Here is a 14,210-nt window from a genome sequence, read left to right as displayed (position 1 = left end):
AAGGCCTGGAGAGTGACTCATCCCTGCCTTTTGTGCAAAGGAACTGTCCATGTTTCATCACGTGGAAAGGCAGAGGACAATTCTACTTCTTGGAGAAAGGCCACTCTGCAGGCAACTTTCCCATTTGCCTTCTGCAACAGATTTTGTGGAAGGAATGGATGCCCTGCCTGGCCCTAACAGATGTGAGGTTGTGTGGGTTGTATGCAGCCCATTCCCTTATAATCTCATTTTCCCAAAACTGTGTTGCCCCCCCCCCAACATTAAATTATGATTTAGAGAGTTCATGAATGTCCCCCAGCAGTTCCCTTCACCTCGGCCTCAGAACTGTCCTGAATAAATCCAGCCACAAGCAAGCCAAGTTGAGTCCACAAGGCAATGGCAGGTAGTCCATAAAACAATAGACAGTTGCTCCAACAAGTCCACCAAACAAACTTAAATCCACCAGGCAAAACCAAAAGGACACCCACAAGAGCTCAGTTGGCAAGAGAAGTTCAATCTCCAAGGCACTAAGTGAGGCAGGAATAAACACATAGCGCGATAAACCCAACATGTTGTTCCCAGCAATGCCTCCCTCTGCCCACCGCGATAAATAGCTTTCCGATGTAGCCCATCAAGATGGGCAGGGCTGCACTGGAGTAATCTGGCAAATCTCTGTTGCCCTTGTCTTTTCTCTGCCCTGTATGCTCTCGGATCCACCATGGAAGGCAGCTCCACTTCCTCCTCCTCTTCACTGACCTGCAAGCTGTCCCCAGCCGAATCCTCCTGTGAAGTGTCCCACAAATCTCTTTCAACTGGCAGTTACAGTCATTAATTAACCCAGTTCTTGATGTGCCAGGAATGAGCTCATCCACCCTCCAAGGAAGAGTCAGAGGAATTATCCAAGGGAGAGAATCACACTAACTCAATGAAGACTCATACACCTCAGGTTAGCAACAACAAAAATCATATAACAACCGCACTCAACGTGTAGTCCTCAATGGAACTGCATCTACATGGAGGGAAGTATGCAGTGGAGTAGCCCAAGGCTCTGTTTTAGGCCCAGTACTCTTCAACATCTTCATCAATGACTCGGATGAGGGAATAAATGGGGAACTCATCAAACTTGCAGATGACACCAAGCTGGCAGGAATAGCCACCACTCCAGAAGACAAGGCTAAAATACAGAAGGATCTTGACAAACTTGAACATTGGGCACTATCTAATAAATGAAATTCAATGGTGAAAAGAGTAAGGTTCTACATTTAGGCAAGAAAAACGAAATGCACAGGTACAGTATAGGTTGTATCTTGCTCAATAGTAGTAACTGTGAGAGGGATCTTGGAGTCCCAGTGGACAACCATTTAAATATGAGCCAGCATTATGCAGCAGCTGCCAAAAAAAGCCAACACAGTTCTAGGCTGCATAAACAGAGGGATAGAATCAAGATCACGTGAAGTGTTAATACCACTTTATAAGGCCTTGGTAAGGCCACACTTGGAATACTGCATTCAGTTTTGGTCACCACGATGTAGAAAAGATGCAGAGACTCTAGAAAGAGTGCAGAGAAGAGCAACAAAGATGATTAGGGGACTGGAGACTAAAACATATGAAGAACGGTTGCAGGAACTGGGTATGTCTAGTTTAATAAAAAGAAGGACTAGGGGAGACATGATAGCAATGTTCCAATATCTCAGGAGTTGCCACAAAGAAGAGGGAGTCAAACTATTATCCACAGCACCTGAGGGTAGAACAAGAAGCAATGGGTGGAAACTAATCAAGGAGAAAAGCAACTTAGAACTGAGGAGAAATTTCCTGACAGTTAGAACAATTAATCAGTGGAACAGAAGTTGCCTCCAGAAGTTGTGAATGCCCCAACACTGGAAGTCTTTAAGAAGATGTTGGATAGCCATTTGTCTGGAAAGGTATAGGGCTTCCTGCAGGGGGTTGGACTAGAAGACCTCCAAGGTCCCTTCCAACTCTGCTATTGTATTGTAATATGTTGAAGAGGGGGAGGGGGCTTTCACTATTCTGAAGAGACAACCGAAATATCACTTCATCGACTTCATGGGAGCCTAAAAGAAAGTTACAGAGATCCACTTGTTGTTCACCCCACCTCCTTTAGAGATGAGGAGCTTCCAAATTCCAATTTAATAAAATTTGTATGCCGCCCACTCCCTAGGAACTCTGGGCGGCTTACAGACAGATAAAAAACATTTAAAAATTTAAAAATAAAGGTACATTATTAAAATTGCACATCATCCATTCAGTGTAGGTGGGGCTGGACATTGATCAACAGCCCCAGGCCTGCCGGAACAGGTCTTGGTGGCTTTACAGAAGGCCGGGAGAGTGGTAAGGGTCCGGATCTCTACGGGTAGATCGTTCCACAGGGCCGGCGCAGCTACAGAGAAGGCTCTCCCCCGGGGAGTTGCCAGCCGGCATTGTCCGGTCGACGGTACCTGGAGGAGGCCCAACCTGTGAGATCTAGTTGGTCGTTGGGAGATATGTGGCAGGAGGCAGTCTCTCAGGTAGCCAGGTCCTAAACCATGTAGGGCTTTAAAAGTAACGATTAGCACCTTGAAGCACGTTCGGAGACCAATAGGGAGCCAGTGCAGCTCGCGGAGGATGGGTGTAACATGGGTGTATCTAGGTACACCCAATATCGCTCGCGCAGCTGCATTCTGGACCAACTGCAGTCTTCGAACGCTCTTCAGGGGCAGCCCCATGTAGAGCACGTTACAGTAATCCAGTCTTGAGGTGACGAGGGAGTGAGTGACCATTTGAAGTGCCTCCAGATCCAGATAGGGCCGCAACTGGTGCACCAGGCGAACCTGGGCAAAAGCCCCCCTGGTCACAGTTGACAGATGGTGTTCTAACATCAGGTGCGGGTCCAGGAGGACACCCAAATTGCAGGCCCTCTCTGAGGGGTGTATAATTTCATCTCCCAGAATAAGAGGTGGAATGTCTGGACTGTCCTTGGGAGGCAGCATCAATAGCCACTCGGTCTTGTCTGGATTGAGTGCAAGCTTCTTCGCTCCCATCCAGACCCTGACAGCCTCCAGGCACTGGCACATCACTTCCACTGCTTCGCTGAGTTGGGACGGGGCGGACAGATACAATTGAGTATCGTCCGCATATTGATGATATTTGATCCCGTGCTGGCATATGATCTCACCCAGCGGCTTCATGTAGATATTAAATAGGAGGGGGGACAGGACCGAACCCTGCGGCACCCCATATTTGAGGGGCCTAGGGGTCGATCTCTGTCCTCCAACCAACATCAACTGCGACCTGTCCGAGAGGTAGGAGGAGAACCACCGTAAAACAGTGCCTCCCACTCCCACCTCCCGTAACCGCTGCAGAAGGATACTATGGTCGATGGTATCGAAGGCCGCTGAGAGGTCAAGAAGCACTAGGATAGAGGAATGTCCTCTATCCCTGGCCCGCCAGAGATCATCGATCAGCACGACCAAAGCAGTTTCAGTGCCGTAACCAGGCCTGAACCCCGACTGAAAGGAATCCAGATAATCTGCTTCATCCAAGGTCCGTCGGAGTTGAAAGGCCAACACTTTCTCAACAACCTTCCCTACAAACAGGAGGTTGGAGACTGGACGGTAGTTGTTTAAGATGGCTGGATCCAGGGAAAGTTTCTTAAGGAGGGGTCTCACCACCGCATCGTTTAGGGGGTGCGGGAAGGATCCCTCCCGGAGAGAGGTGTTAACAATCCTCTGGATCCAGCCATGTGTCACCTCCCTGCTGGTGGAGACCAGCCAGGAGGGACACGGGTCCAGTAAACAAGTGGAGGCACTTACTGCTCCCATGGCCTTGTCCACTTCCTCAGGGGCGACAAGTTGAAACTCACTCCATAAAATCGGATCAAGATCCTCCTCTGGCATCTCGGCTGGTGCTGTCCAAGTGGAGTCCAGGTCCGTCAGAATCCAAGCGATTTTATCCGACAGAAACTGCACAAACTCCTCAGCTCTACCCTGTAAGGGCTCACCCGCATCCCTCTCTTTCAAGAGGGAGCGTGCTATCCTAAACAGAGCGGCTGGGCGAGATTCTGCGGATGCAATAAGAGCGGAAAAATGAGGACATTTTGCCGCCCGTATCGCCACTAGATAAGTCCTAATAAAGGCTCTTAATTGTGTTCGGTCGGATTCGGAGTTACTAGCCCTCCAGCGTCGCTCTAGGCGTCTCTTTTGGTGCTTCATCTCCCGGAGTTCCTCGATAAACCAAGGAGCCCTCCTGGACCCACTGCCGTGGAGAGGCCGTAGAGGCGCAATCCGGTTGAGAGCCTCTGCCGCTGCTGTATTCCAAGCAGCGACCAGGGACTCCGCCGGACTGTGGGCCAGGGTGTCAGGTATCTTACCAAGCACCGTCTGAAATCCCATAGGGTCCATCAGGCGCCTGGGGCGGAACCTCCTAATCGGTTCCCCATCCCTACAGTGGGGGATTGGTTTCCGAAAGTCAAGCCTCAATAGGAAGTGATCTGACCATGACAAGAGCAAGATCTCAATGCCCTTTAAATCTAGATCACGTCTCCACTGCTCCGAGAGAAACACAAGGTCGAGTGTGTGACCCACTGTATGAGTCGGACCCTGAATTACCTGGGTCAAGTCCATGGCTGTCATGGAAGCCATGAACTCCCATGCTCCATCAGAGCGTTCACCGAGCGACGGCAGGCTGAAGTCCCCCAGCACTATAAGCCTAGGGAACTCAACCGCCAGCTCAGCTACTGACTCAAGGAGTACAGGCAGGGAAGAAGGCGGGGCTTAGCAGTGAGAAGATGGAGTTTCAGGCTATTCCTGAAATTCCCCTATTCCGAAGGAAATTGGACGGTTCGTTTCGGACCCAAGCTGTCCCAGAGAGACAGTGAAAGGTTGGAGGAGATCCAGCAACCCCAGAGACGTTCGCAAAGTCTCTGGGGGCTTGGAATTTAACCTCCTTTGCCAGTTCCTTCTGGGTTAGCTGTAAGCTAACTGAAACTGCAGGTTGCCCCTAAGAATGGTGTGAGTGTTTTCAACTGGTAAGCTGATTTTATTACTCAAAGAGATATAGTCCGCATAAAAATTTAAGCTAATTGAAACCAAAGAACAGAAGAATCTAGTGGCGAATTGGTTTTTTTTTGGGGGGGGGGTTTATAGCTGGTGGTTACCCTATTTCTTAAATGTTTTAAATGCTACTTACATGGATAAAGGAAAGATTACTTCAACAGCTCCTCTGACTCTCTTTAAGTGGGCTGTAAATCAATTTACTATAATTTGGCTCCTTACAATTTGACACTTTTATTGCTTGGCTGTGTTGGTCTAAGATCAGATAAGATTGCACAGCTCCCAGCTTGTTTTTACTTGCAAATACCTTAAAGCCTCTAAAGGGAGAAATATTAGCTGCGTCATAAACATGGCGTCTATGCAAGCTTCAAATGATTCATTTCAAATGATTTTCTCCGCGTTTCAAAAGTTGTCTGACACATATGATAGATTTGAAAAAAAGCTGGACTATTTGTTGTTTTTAACATCAAAATATGAAGAAAAAAGTGAGAACGTTGAATGTTTGAATGTTCCTGAAATACAAATGAAGAATGTCAGAAATGAAGTTTCTCAATTTGCTGACACTCCGGGCATCTGGTTTAAAGATTCTCAACTTGCTGACACGCCGGGCATCTGGTTTACTTCGGAGGGAGAAAGAGATGCAACGTTTGAAAGGGGGGGCAGCCATACAGAAGATTTATTTCAAAAACAGAGCGCAGGAGGAATGAGAAGCATTAAAGAATTTATACTGTATGAAACATCATTTGCAGAATTTCCGATACCACCACTGAGAATTAAAGACAAGCTGAAAAGTGCAACAAGCGTAGGACAACGATATTATATCAGAGGCATCTTAAGCAAAAAGGTGCGAAGATATTCCTGTTTGGACTTGCTTATAAAGACGTTTGGTGAACTTGTTCCACAAATGGCAATAGGATTAAGGAGGTTTTGTTATTGGAGAGACACAGGCTGATAGATGGAAGAATACAATTCAAAATTAGCTAAACCTAATTACTCTTATTTGTAATAGACATAGCTGAATAATAATTGATATTGATAGTTATGTATATAATGTGGAGTTGATATGATAATTGGATATGAGAAGGGAAAGTTGGAAATATTTTTGGACCATATACAAAGGTTATTAATCACAATAATTATCACTATTAAAAAATAAAATAAAACTATATACAGTTAAATGTTAACTAATATGGGGAAAATGTTACGATATATGATATAATTACATAAAGAAGGGAGAATGACAATAAACTATATGCATAGAAGATGGAATTTTTGATATTAAATATTATGGATGTTCAGCTAAAACAGGATATGAGGATTTGATGTTAATAGAGGATTTTACAAACAAGTAAATGAAATGCTAGCATGTGGTTATGGATTAAATCTTTGGCATAGTTAAGGATGAAGGATGTTTAAATAACTGTAGTCAACTAAAAGTGGAGGTATAATGATGTCAATATGGTAAACATTTGAGTTAAGATATTTGAATCAATATGAATTAATGGAAGAGATGCACCAAAACATGTTGTAACCAGCTGATATACTTTTTTATAATATATACCTGTTGTTTTTTTCCTCTTTTTTTCTCTTTTTTCTTCTTTTGTTTTTCCTTTTTTCCCCCCTGCCTTGTTTTTTGTTCTTTTTGTCTTCTCTGTGTTTTGATTTTTTCTTTTCCCACTGGTGTGGGCATGTGTTGTTTAAGTAACAAAAAAAAAAAAATAAAAAAAAAAAGGAGTACAGGCAGGGCTGTGGTAACGCAGTTGGGAGGTAGGTATGTTAGGAACAGACCCACTTGACCCCCAAGGTCCAACTTCACCAGCAGGGACTCACACCCGACAGTCTCCGGAGCAGGGATCCTACGAGGGACTAGTGACTCTCGGATGATGACTGCCACTCCCCCACCCCTTCTCTGGTGTCGCACCTGAAACCCTTCTGGGCACATTTCAGTGAGGGGGACTCCTCCCTCATGGCCCAGCCAGGTTTCAATAATACATGCCAGGTCTGCCCCCTTGTCTAATATTAAGTCCCGGACGAGGGGAGCTTTATGAACCACAGACCTGGCATTTAGCAACAGCAGCTTGAGACCAGGGCCCTGACAACTCTCGCCATCTGGTCCTGGAGTGGAGGTATCAGGGCCGGAAGGAGGGATCACTGTAACATAGCGAACCCTCCTTCCCCGGTAATGGCTAGCCCTTTAACTCCCGTCAAACCTGCCTCTCCCAACTATGACCGGGATGCACCGGCCCATCCCCGCACCCGTAGACCCCTCTTCCCCCCCCCCCCTGTAGCCTCCGTTCTTCCTGGCAGGCCGTTTCTGCCATGCATTCTGGGATGAGAGGCTGATCTGGGCCCCCATCCACTTCTGCTACTGCACTCAGTGGAGGGGGCTCCAGACCGCACTCTCAATCCCCTCATATGTGTCAACCAAGCATTCCCCACAAACATACCCCACTACAATTTAAAAGGTACAACAATATAATAAAGTAATTATACTAGTTTAAAAGAAGGTGGGTTCATTCATTCACAGGCATACACATACATTCCACATACAAAGAAAAAGTGTGTGTGTGTGCAAATATTAAGATGGATGTTAAAATTGTGCAAGTAAGGTTTCTGGCTCGTGAAGTAAGGACACAAGGATCAGATCGATGACAAGGGGATGCAGATGAAATAGTTCGTCTTCTCTTCTCTCCCAGATAGTATAGTAGAGGGAGGCAGAGGACTGGGTGGTTGAGATGGTGTCTCTAGAGTAATAATAGATAGTAATGGTCGTAATGGAGAAAACAGGATTATATGTCCGGAAATCCAGGAGTCCGAAAACCAAGGTCCAAGGTTCGTAGGCAGTCCAAAGTTCATAAACACTCCAATGGTCATAAGCCGGGAGGGCCAGGTGGTAAGAGTAATAAAACAGGAAGCTACCAAAGGGCAAGGAAAGGTCACAGCGTGAAGGCGTCCGATCGAATGGGGTGGGGGGGAAGTGGGAGGGGACACCCGGAGGGGTCATGGTGATGGTAAACCAACAGCTGTCCACCTCCGTCAGGCACCACATGAAGCAGCCACCCCACCCCGTGAAGACAGGCAACAAGGCAATACCGTCCTGCAGGTTCCAAAAGCTTCTAGGGCTCTCCCAGTCACGAAAAACTGAAGCAAAGGCCGCCCGGGCTACCGCAAGCCAGGATACAATGAGAAGGGGGGGGCAGGGAGAGCCGTGGTGGCGGCAGCAAAGCCAGCCGCTTAATTCCATTTGGCATCATCTGGGCCAGCCACCCCTCGTTGGCAAATAGCGTAGCACTGTCCCAAAAGTTCCCCGAATTTCCTCCAAGTTTTCTCCTGGGTTTTTAAATCAAGAGGCAGACCAAAGGCGCCGGCATCATTAGAAGCTGCCGGGCGCCACCATTTTCACCGCCAAAGTAGCAAGACCACCAACAGCCACACAGGCAGGCGAACAGCCCGAGAGAGCAAACCCCCAGTTGACCGCCCCACACGGTCCTCCAGATCATACCCCACCACTCACCCCTTTTTCTGCAGGGGGTCGCCGATAGGAACGCAATGCTTTTCCGATCTTTCATCTGTCCCATGCCGGAGCAGGAGCTCCCGGCCGTTCACGAGCTTGCACATGCTTGGTAAGGTTCCATTTCCCACAATTAAAACATGATGTAAAAGGAGATGCCTCTGACACACTCTTCCAGGAATAAATGAGATGCACCATTTAACCAGACACAAGGGGAAAACCCCTGACAGAACAAGTCATAAAAAACTATCATCCAGTCTCCAACCTCCCTTTTTTAGGGAAGGTTGTTGAGAAGGTAGCGGCCCTCCAACTCCGACGGACCTTGGATGAAGTAGATTATCTAGACCCTTTTCAGTCTGGTTTCAGGCCTGGTTACAGCATCGAAACCGCTTTGGTCGCACTGACCGATGATCTCTGGTGGGCCAGGGATAGAGGACATTCCTCTATCCTTGTGCTCCTTGACCTCTCAGCGGCCTTTGATACCATCGACCATGGTATCCTTCTGCGACGGCTGGAAGAAGTGGGAGTGGGAGGCACAGTTTTACGGTGATTCTCCTCCTACCTCTCCAACAGGTTGCAGTCGGTGTTGGTTGGAGGGCAGAGGTCGACTCCCAGGCCCCTTAATTATGGGGTGCCGCAGGGGTCGGTCCTGTCCCCCCTCCTATTTAATATCTACATGAAGCCACTGGGTGAGATCATTTGCCGGCACAGGATTAAATACCACCAGTATGCGGACAATACACAGCTGTATTTGTTCGCCCCGTGCCAACTCAGCATAGCGGTAGAAGTGATGTGCCAGTGCCTGGAAGCTGTTAGGGTCTGGATGGGAGTGAACAAGCTTGCACTCAATCCTGACAAGACTGAGTGGCTGTGGATTTTGCCTCCTAAGGACAGCCCAGCTAGTCTGTCTCTAAACCTGGGAGGAGAAAATTTGCTCCCCTCAGAGAGGGTCCGCAACTTGGGGGTCCTCCTGGATCCGCAGCTGACATTGGAACATCATCTGTCAGCTGTGACCAGGTGGGCCTTTGCCCAGGTTCGCCTGGTGCACCAGTTGCGGCCCTATTTGGACCGGGAGGCACTGCAAACAGTCACTCATGCCCTCGTCACCACAAGACTGGATTACTATAATGCGCTCTACATGGGGCTGCCCCTGAAAAATGTTCGGAGACTACAATTAGTCCAGAATGCAGCCGCGCGAGCAATACTGGGTGTACCTAGGTACACCCACATTACACCTATCCTCCGCAAGCTGCACTGGCTTCCTATTGGTCTCCGAGCACAATTCAAGGTGCTGGTTATCACCTTTAAAGCCCTACATGGTTTAGGACCCGGATATCTTCGAGACCGTCTTCTGCCGCACACCTCCCTAAGACTGATAAGATCGCACAGGATGGGCCTTCTCCAGGTGCCATCAGCTGGACAATGCCGGCTGGCGACGCCTCAGAGTAGGGCCTCCTCTGTTGCTGCTCCGGCCCTATGGAATGAGCTACCCCCAGAGATCCGGACCCTACCCACTCTCATGGCCTTCTGAAAAGCTATTAAGACCTGGCTATTCTGGCAGGCCTGGGGCTGTTGACCTCTGGATTGAGGTCCAGCCCCGCTTAGATTGGGTGCATGTTGTGTCTTTTTAAATTTGTAGTGTTTTATCTGTTTTTAATTTCTCTTAACTTCTGTTTCTGTAAGCCGCCGGGAGTCCTTTGGGATTGGGCGGCCCATAAATTTAATAAACAGTTAAACAGTCATAGAAGATGACAGGAGGAAAATAATCAGGAGCAAAAGAAGCTACAGAGGGGAGAAAACTTTTTCTAGAAAAACGGGGACCACAAGCCAAGGGCACCCACCATTCATAATGACTGAGCGTCTTTTGCATACAGTACTTCTCAGGTCAGAAATTATGGAGCTCACACAAAACAGACCCTCTCCACCTAAAGAGACATAGAAAGACTGAAAGGAACTCATCCTTCAACCCACCAGCATGAGCGGTCCAGAGGCTGCACACGATGCTCCCTCATTTTTTCTCTTCCTTAAAGATGCAGCGGTTCAGCAGCAGAACCTGACTGCTATGTAAGAGATCTCAAGCCTAACCCCAGCACTCCCTAGTAGCAGGGAGGAGGAACAAACAGGGAGAAAGTCTCTGAAGACTCTCTGCCAGTTACAGTGGGCAAGGATGGGTCTGAGCCTTAACTTATTATAAGCCTTGGTGGCGCAGTGGTTAGAGTGCAGTACTGCAGGCTATTTCTGCTACCTGCCAGCTGCCTGCAATTTGGCAATTTGAATCTCACCAGCCTCAAGGTTGATTCAGCCTTCTATCCTTCCAAAGTCGGTAAAATGAGGACCCCAAAATTGTTGGGGGCAATATGCTGACTCTGTAAACTGCTTAGAGAGAGCTGTAAAGCACTGTGAAGCAGTATATAGTGCTACTGCTATAGCTATCTCTAGCTAGAAGCCCACTGCCGTTTATTCCATTCATGTTCATAGTTCTTTGCTAAAATAACTACAGTATCAAGCAGCTTCCCAAATATCCCAGGAATATCAAGGAAAAGGCTGGTTCTGCACTGGGGCTGGCAAGGACTTCTTATTCTTGTTTTGTTTAGTGACTGAAATCTGGTCCTTAAATTGGCAGCGAAATGGTTGCTAAGCAAACACAGAAGAAAAAGCGAAACAGAGTGTGGGAAATCTGAGCGTGAGACTGAAAATCACTGATTGTTGCCATTCCATTTAAGTTCTCTAATGAGCAGTATCAATGTTACTCTCATTCCTTTTTGTGTGTGTATTCATCAGGTGTGCAGAAATTTGGGCATAAATGCACCCATGACTCAGAAAATGATTAAAAAAAATACCATTGTATTTGTGAATGGTGGTAAAGGATGTAGCCACTGAACAAGGAGAGGCTGTATAGGGGCTTTTAGTGCAGAAGAAAAGATTCAGTTGCTTAGAGAGGGATCAAGTCGGGAAACTGACCCCTCAGTATGACACAAAACAGTGTCATCCTGTTGAATTCCAGCAGCCCTAATTAAACAGAGTCAACTGTTGACACTCACTCAGGGCCAGGGCCCCAAGGCCAGTAGAGCAGCACACCTGACGTGGTGTGTGCCAAATCCCATGTCAATATTCGAAACATTCAGCAATTATAGAATTAAGTAGAGAAGACTTTAAAAAAAATTCCCTGCATAATCTGACAACCGTAATTTGTAGGTCTCAGATGTTAAAATTCCTATGAGCACTAACAGAAATCTTTTGAAGTCCAATTCTCATAAGGGAAAGTTTAATTTTGTGAGTAGGAGGGTGACAAGGATGAGATGATTAGAGAAAGTTGGACTGGAATAACAGCCAGGGCAATTAACACGGCCTCCTCCCTCCACTTCAGTCCCATTTAAATGGGCTAGATGGCAATTCCCAGCTTGCCTAGCAAGGACTGTAGTTTATCACATCTAAGCAAAAAGGCTGCTTTAGAAAAGATAGAGTACAGGAAAAGAATACAAATTATTCTTTATTTAGAGAAGCAAATGTCATAATATTAGCTAAAACAATTACAACATTGATCAGATAGATTAAATATTTCCTATGCTACGTGTCTTTGATTTTGTCTTTGTAAATAAAGTATTTATATTTGTCCATTAATGTTCACTGGTGTTTTCAACCCACATCTCTAACTTATCCTTTCGAGCTGTGTTTCTGTTGTCTATGGCTATCCCACTCAGCTTTGTATCATCTACTCGTTTAACAAGCTTCTCCTCACTCTTCAACTGATGAAAATTGGGCAGCAATTAATGGAAACATTGAAGAGCCCCAGTCCCGGGGCTGAATCCAGGGACACCCTTTAAAACCTCTCTCCACTTGGATCTGAACGGCTGACCAGACCTTTCCAGCCACCTAACAGGCTATCAAAATGCCACCTTTACCTACCTGGTTAATCAGAGCGTCACTGGCTATTCAAGCCCTGGGCTGAAATCAAAGGAAATCATATCCACAGGTTTCTCATCATCTGATCACGAAGTTCTTTTAGCATTTCAAAAGACGAATTAAGGCACAACTCCCAGCTGGTCTTGAGCAGATCCACCATTGAACGGCTGTGGAAGTCTTACTTTCGAGACAAGCAGGACAAGGTCCAAGGGCAACGGCAGGGCAGCAGACAGCCGTCTCATTTAGCTGGGTCTGGCCAGGGGACACCCAGGAGCCCAGTGGCAGCCAACACCCCAAGTTCTCCGGGCAGAAACTGGGCCGCCATTAACGTTGGGGAGGCCAGAGAAAGAGGCGCCAGGCTTGCTTTAGGGGGGAAAGGCTTACCCTGGGCGGCAGCGCGGGGATCCTGCTGGAGGCGGAGCCCCGGCCGATGTCCCTCCTAAACCGCCGGCCCGGCTTTGCTGCCTCCTTCCCAGGGGCCGAAGTCTACCGCCCCCGCCCCGAGTGCCCAGGCAGGGCGGCCCTGCCACGGCAGCAGCCTCCGCCTCAAGGCCAACCCCAGGGTGGCAATCAGGGCCAGCCGAGGAGGCCCTTTCGCCCGGGGGCGCCGCTCGGCTCGCCGAAGCTCATCCAAAGCACCGCCAGCCCCGAGGGGGCCCGCCGTTCGCCCGCCGGGTAACCTGCGCCCAGAGGAGGCGGCTCTCCGCCCCAGCCAGCTCCTGGCCCCGGGTGACGGCCCCGGCGCCCTGCGCTCCCCTGCCGAGGCCCTGCGAGCCGTGGTCGGCCTGGCGGTTGCCGGTCTCGCCCTCCGCCGCCCCTCCCCGTCGGGCGCCGCTCACCTGGGCCAGCTCCTCTCGGCAGACGGCGCAGTAGCGGACCCCGCACAGCGCTCGCATCCGCACGGAGCACCGGTAGCAGATGGGGTGCTCGCAGCGGCCCAAGGCCACCACCTCCAGCTCGCCGCAGCACAGGACGCAGCTTCCCGGGCCCTCCGCGCTACGCGACTCCGACGGAGGCGAAGCCGCCATGACGCCGCACAGCCCAACTCGATGCGGCTGCCGGACGGCCACGCCGCCCCGCCGCTCCTGCGGCCTACTAGGCCCCGCGCGCCGCCTAGCAACCGCCCCTAGCCCGCACAAAGATGGAAGCCTAGAGCGCCGCCCCCGCGCGGGGCGGCAGGGCCAAACATCCACGCCCCGAAAGAAGGGCGCGGCCGAGTCACTTCCGGCCTCCTCGCTGATTTTTTTTTTCTCTCTCGAGCGCCCTGCCAAAAAGGCTCAATGGGAAAGTCTCGGGATTTGCCGGGAGTGTCAATAAGGCAGCAATTCCTGGTTGCTCTGCCCAAGGCCTCCCGCCAGGCACCTCACGGCGGGAAAGAAGACGTTGCATTCTTCAGGCCTTAAATCATTCTAAATATTCTGGGACCCGCCCCGGGTTTTCCTCGTACCGTCCCTTCCAGGGAAATACTTAACCTGACCCTGCTTAGTTATTGGGGACCCACCAGGTGCATCTGGGATCAGAACATGGTGGTGGTGGTGCTGGAAGGGACCACAAGGATAATTTACTCTGCAACGTGCAGGAAAACTTAATTAAACCTTCCTTTAAAATTGGGATTTGATGCCGTCCTCAATTTGGAACACTATTCAACACGTCAGGAAATGCAGTTTCTCTGAACTGTTCCCGGTAGGTGTACCCGGAAGTTTGATATCCAAGCAGCTATCTACTATTTATATGGATTTGTCTCCCTCCTCCACTGGCTTCCCTTCTTT

At 48.9% G+C, this 14,210-nt stretch overlaps 1 protein-coding gene across 2 annotated transcripts in view; it reads right to left on the bottom strand.

The window, feature by feature from the left end:
* ZNF598 (zinc finger protein 598, E3 ubiquitin ligase) overlaps positions 1-13,581 on the bottom strand; it is a 29,161-nt gene extending 15,580 nt beyond the window's left edge. Inside the window, exon 1 of one of the 2 annotated variants that reach the window (XM_087728935.1) lies at positions 13,281-13,581. In XM_087728935.1, the coding sequence (XP_087585061.1) occupies positions 13,281-13,469 (189 nt within the window). In that variant the 5' untranslated portion in view covers positions 13,470-13,581. Of the gene's footprint in view, positions 1-12,444; positions 12,955-13,280 lie in introns of those variants that run through there. The other variant, XM_087728936.1, reaches the window with a different exon arrangement.
* Between the last annotated feature and the right edge of the window lie 629 nt (positions 13,582-14,210).

This window comes from Thamnophis sirtalis, unplaced genomic scaffold, assembly GCF_051295495.1.
Source record: "Thamnophis sirtalis isolate CommonGarterSnake01/CBP01778 unplaced genomic scaffold, rThaSir2_p1.2 scaffold_14, whole genome shotgun sequence".
NCBI classification, from domain to species: Eukaryota; Metazoa; Chordata; class Lepidosauria; order Squamata; family Natricidae; genus Thamnophis; species Thamnophis sirtalis.
This window is presented reverse-complemented; position numbering and strand designations above follow the sequence as displayed.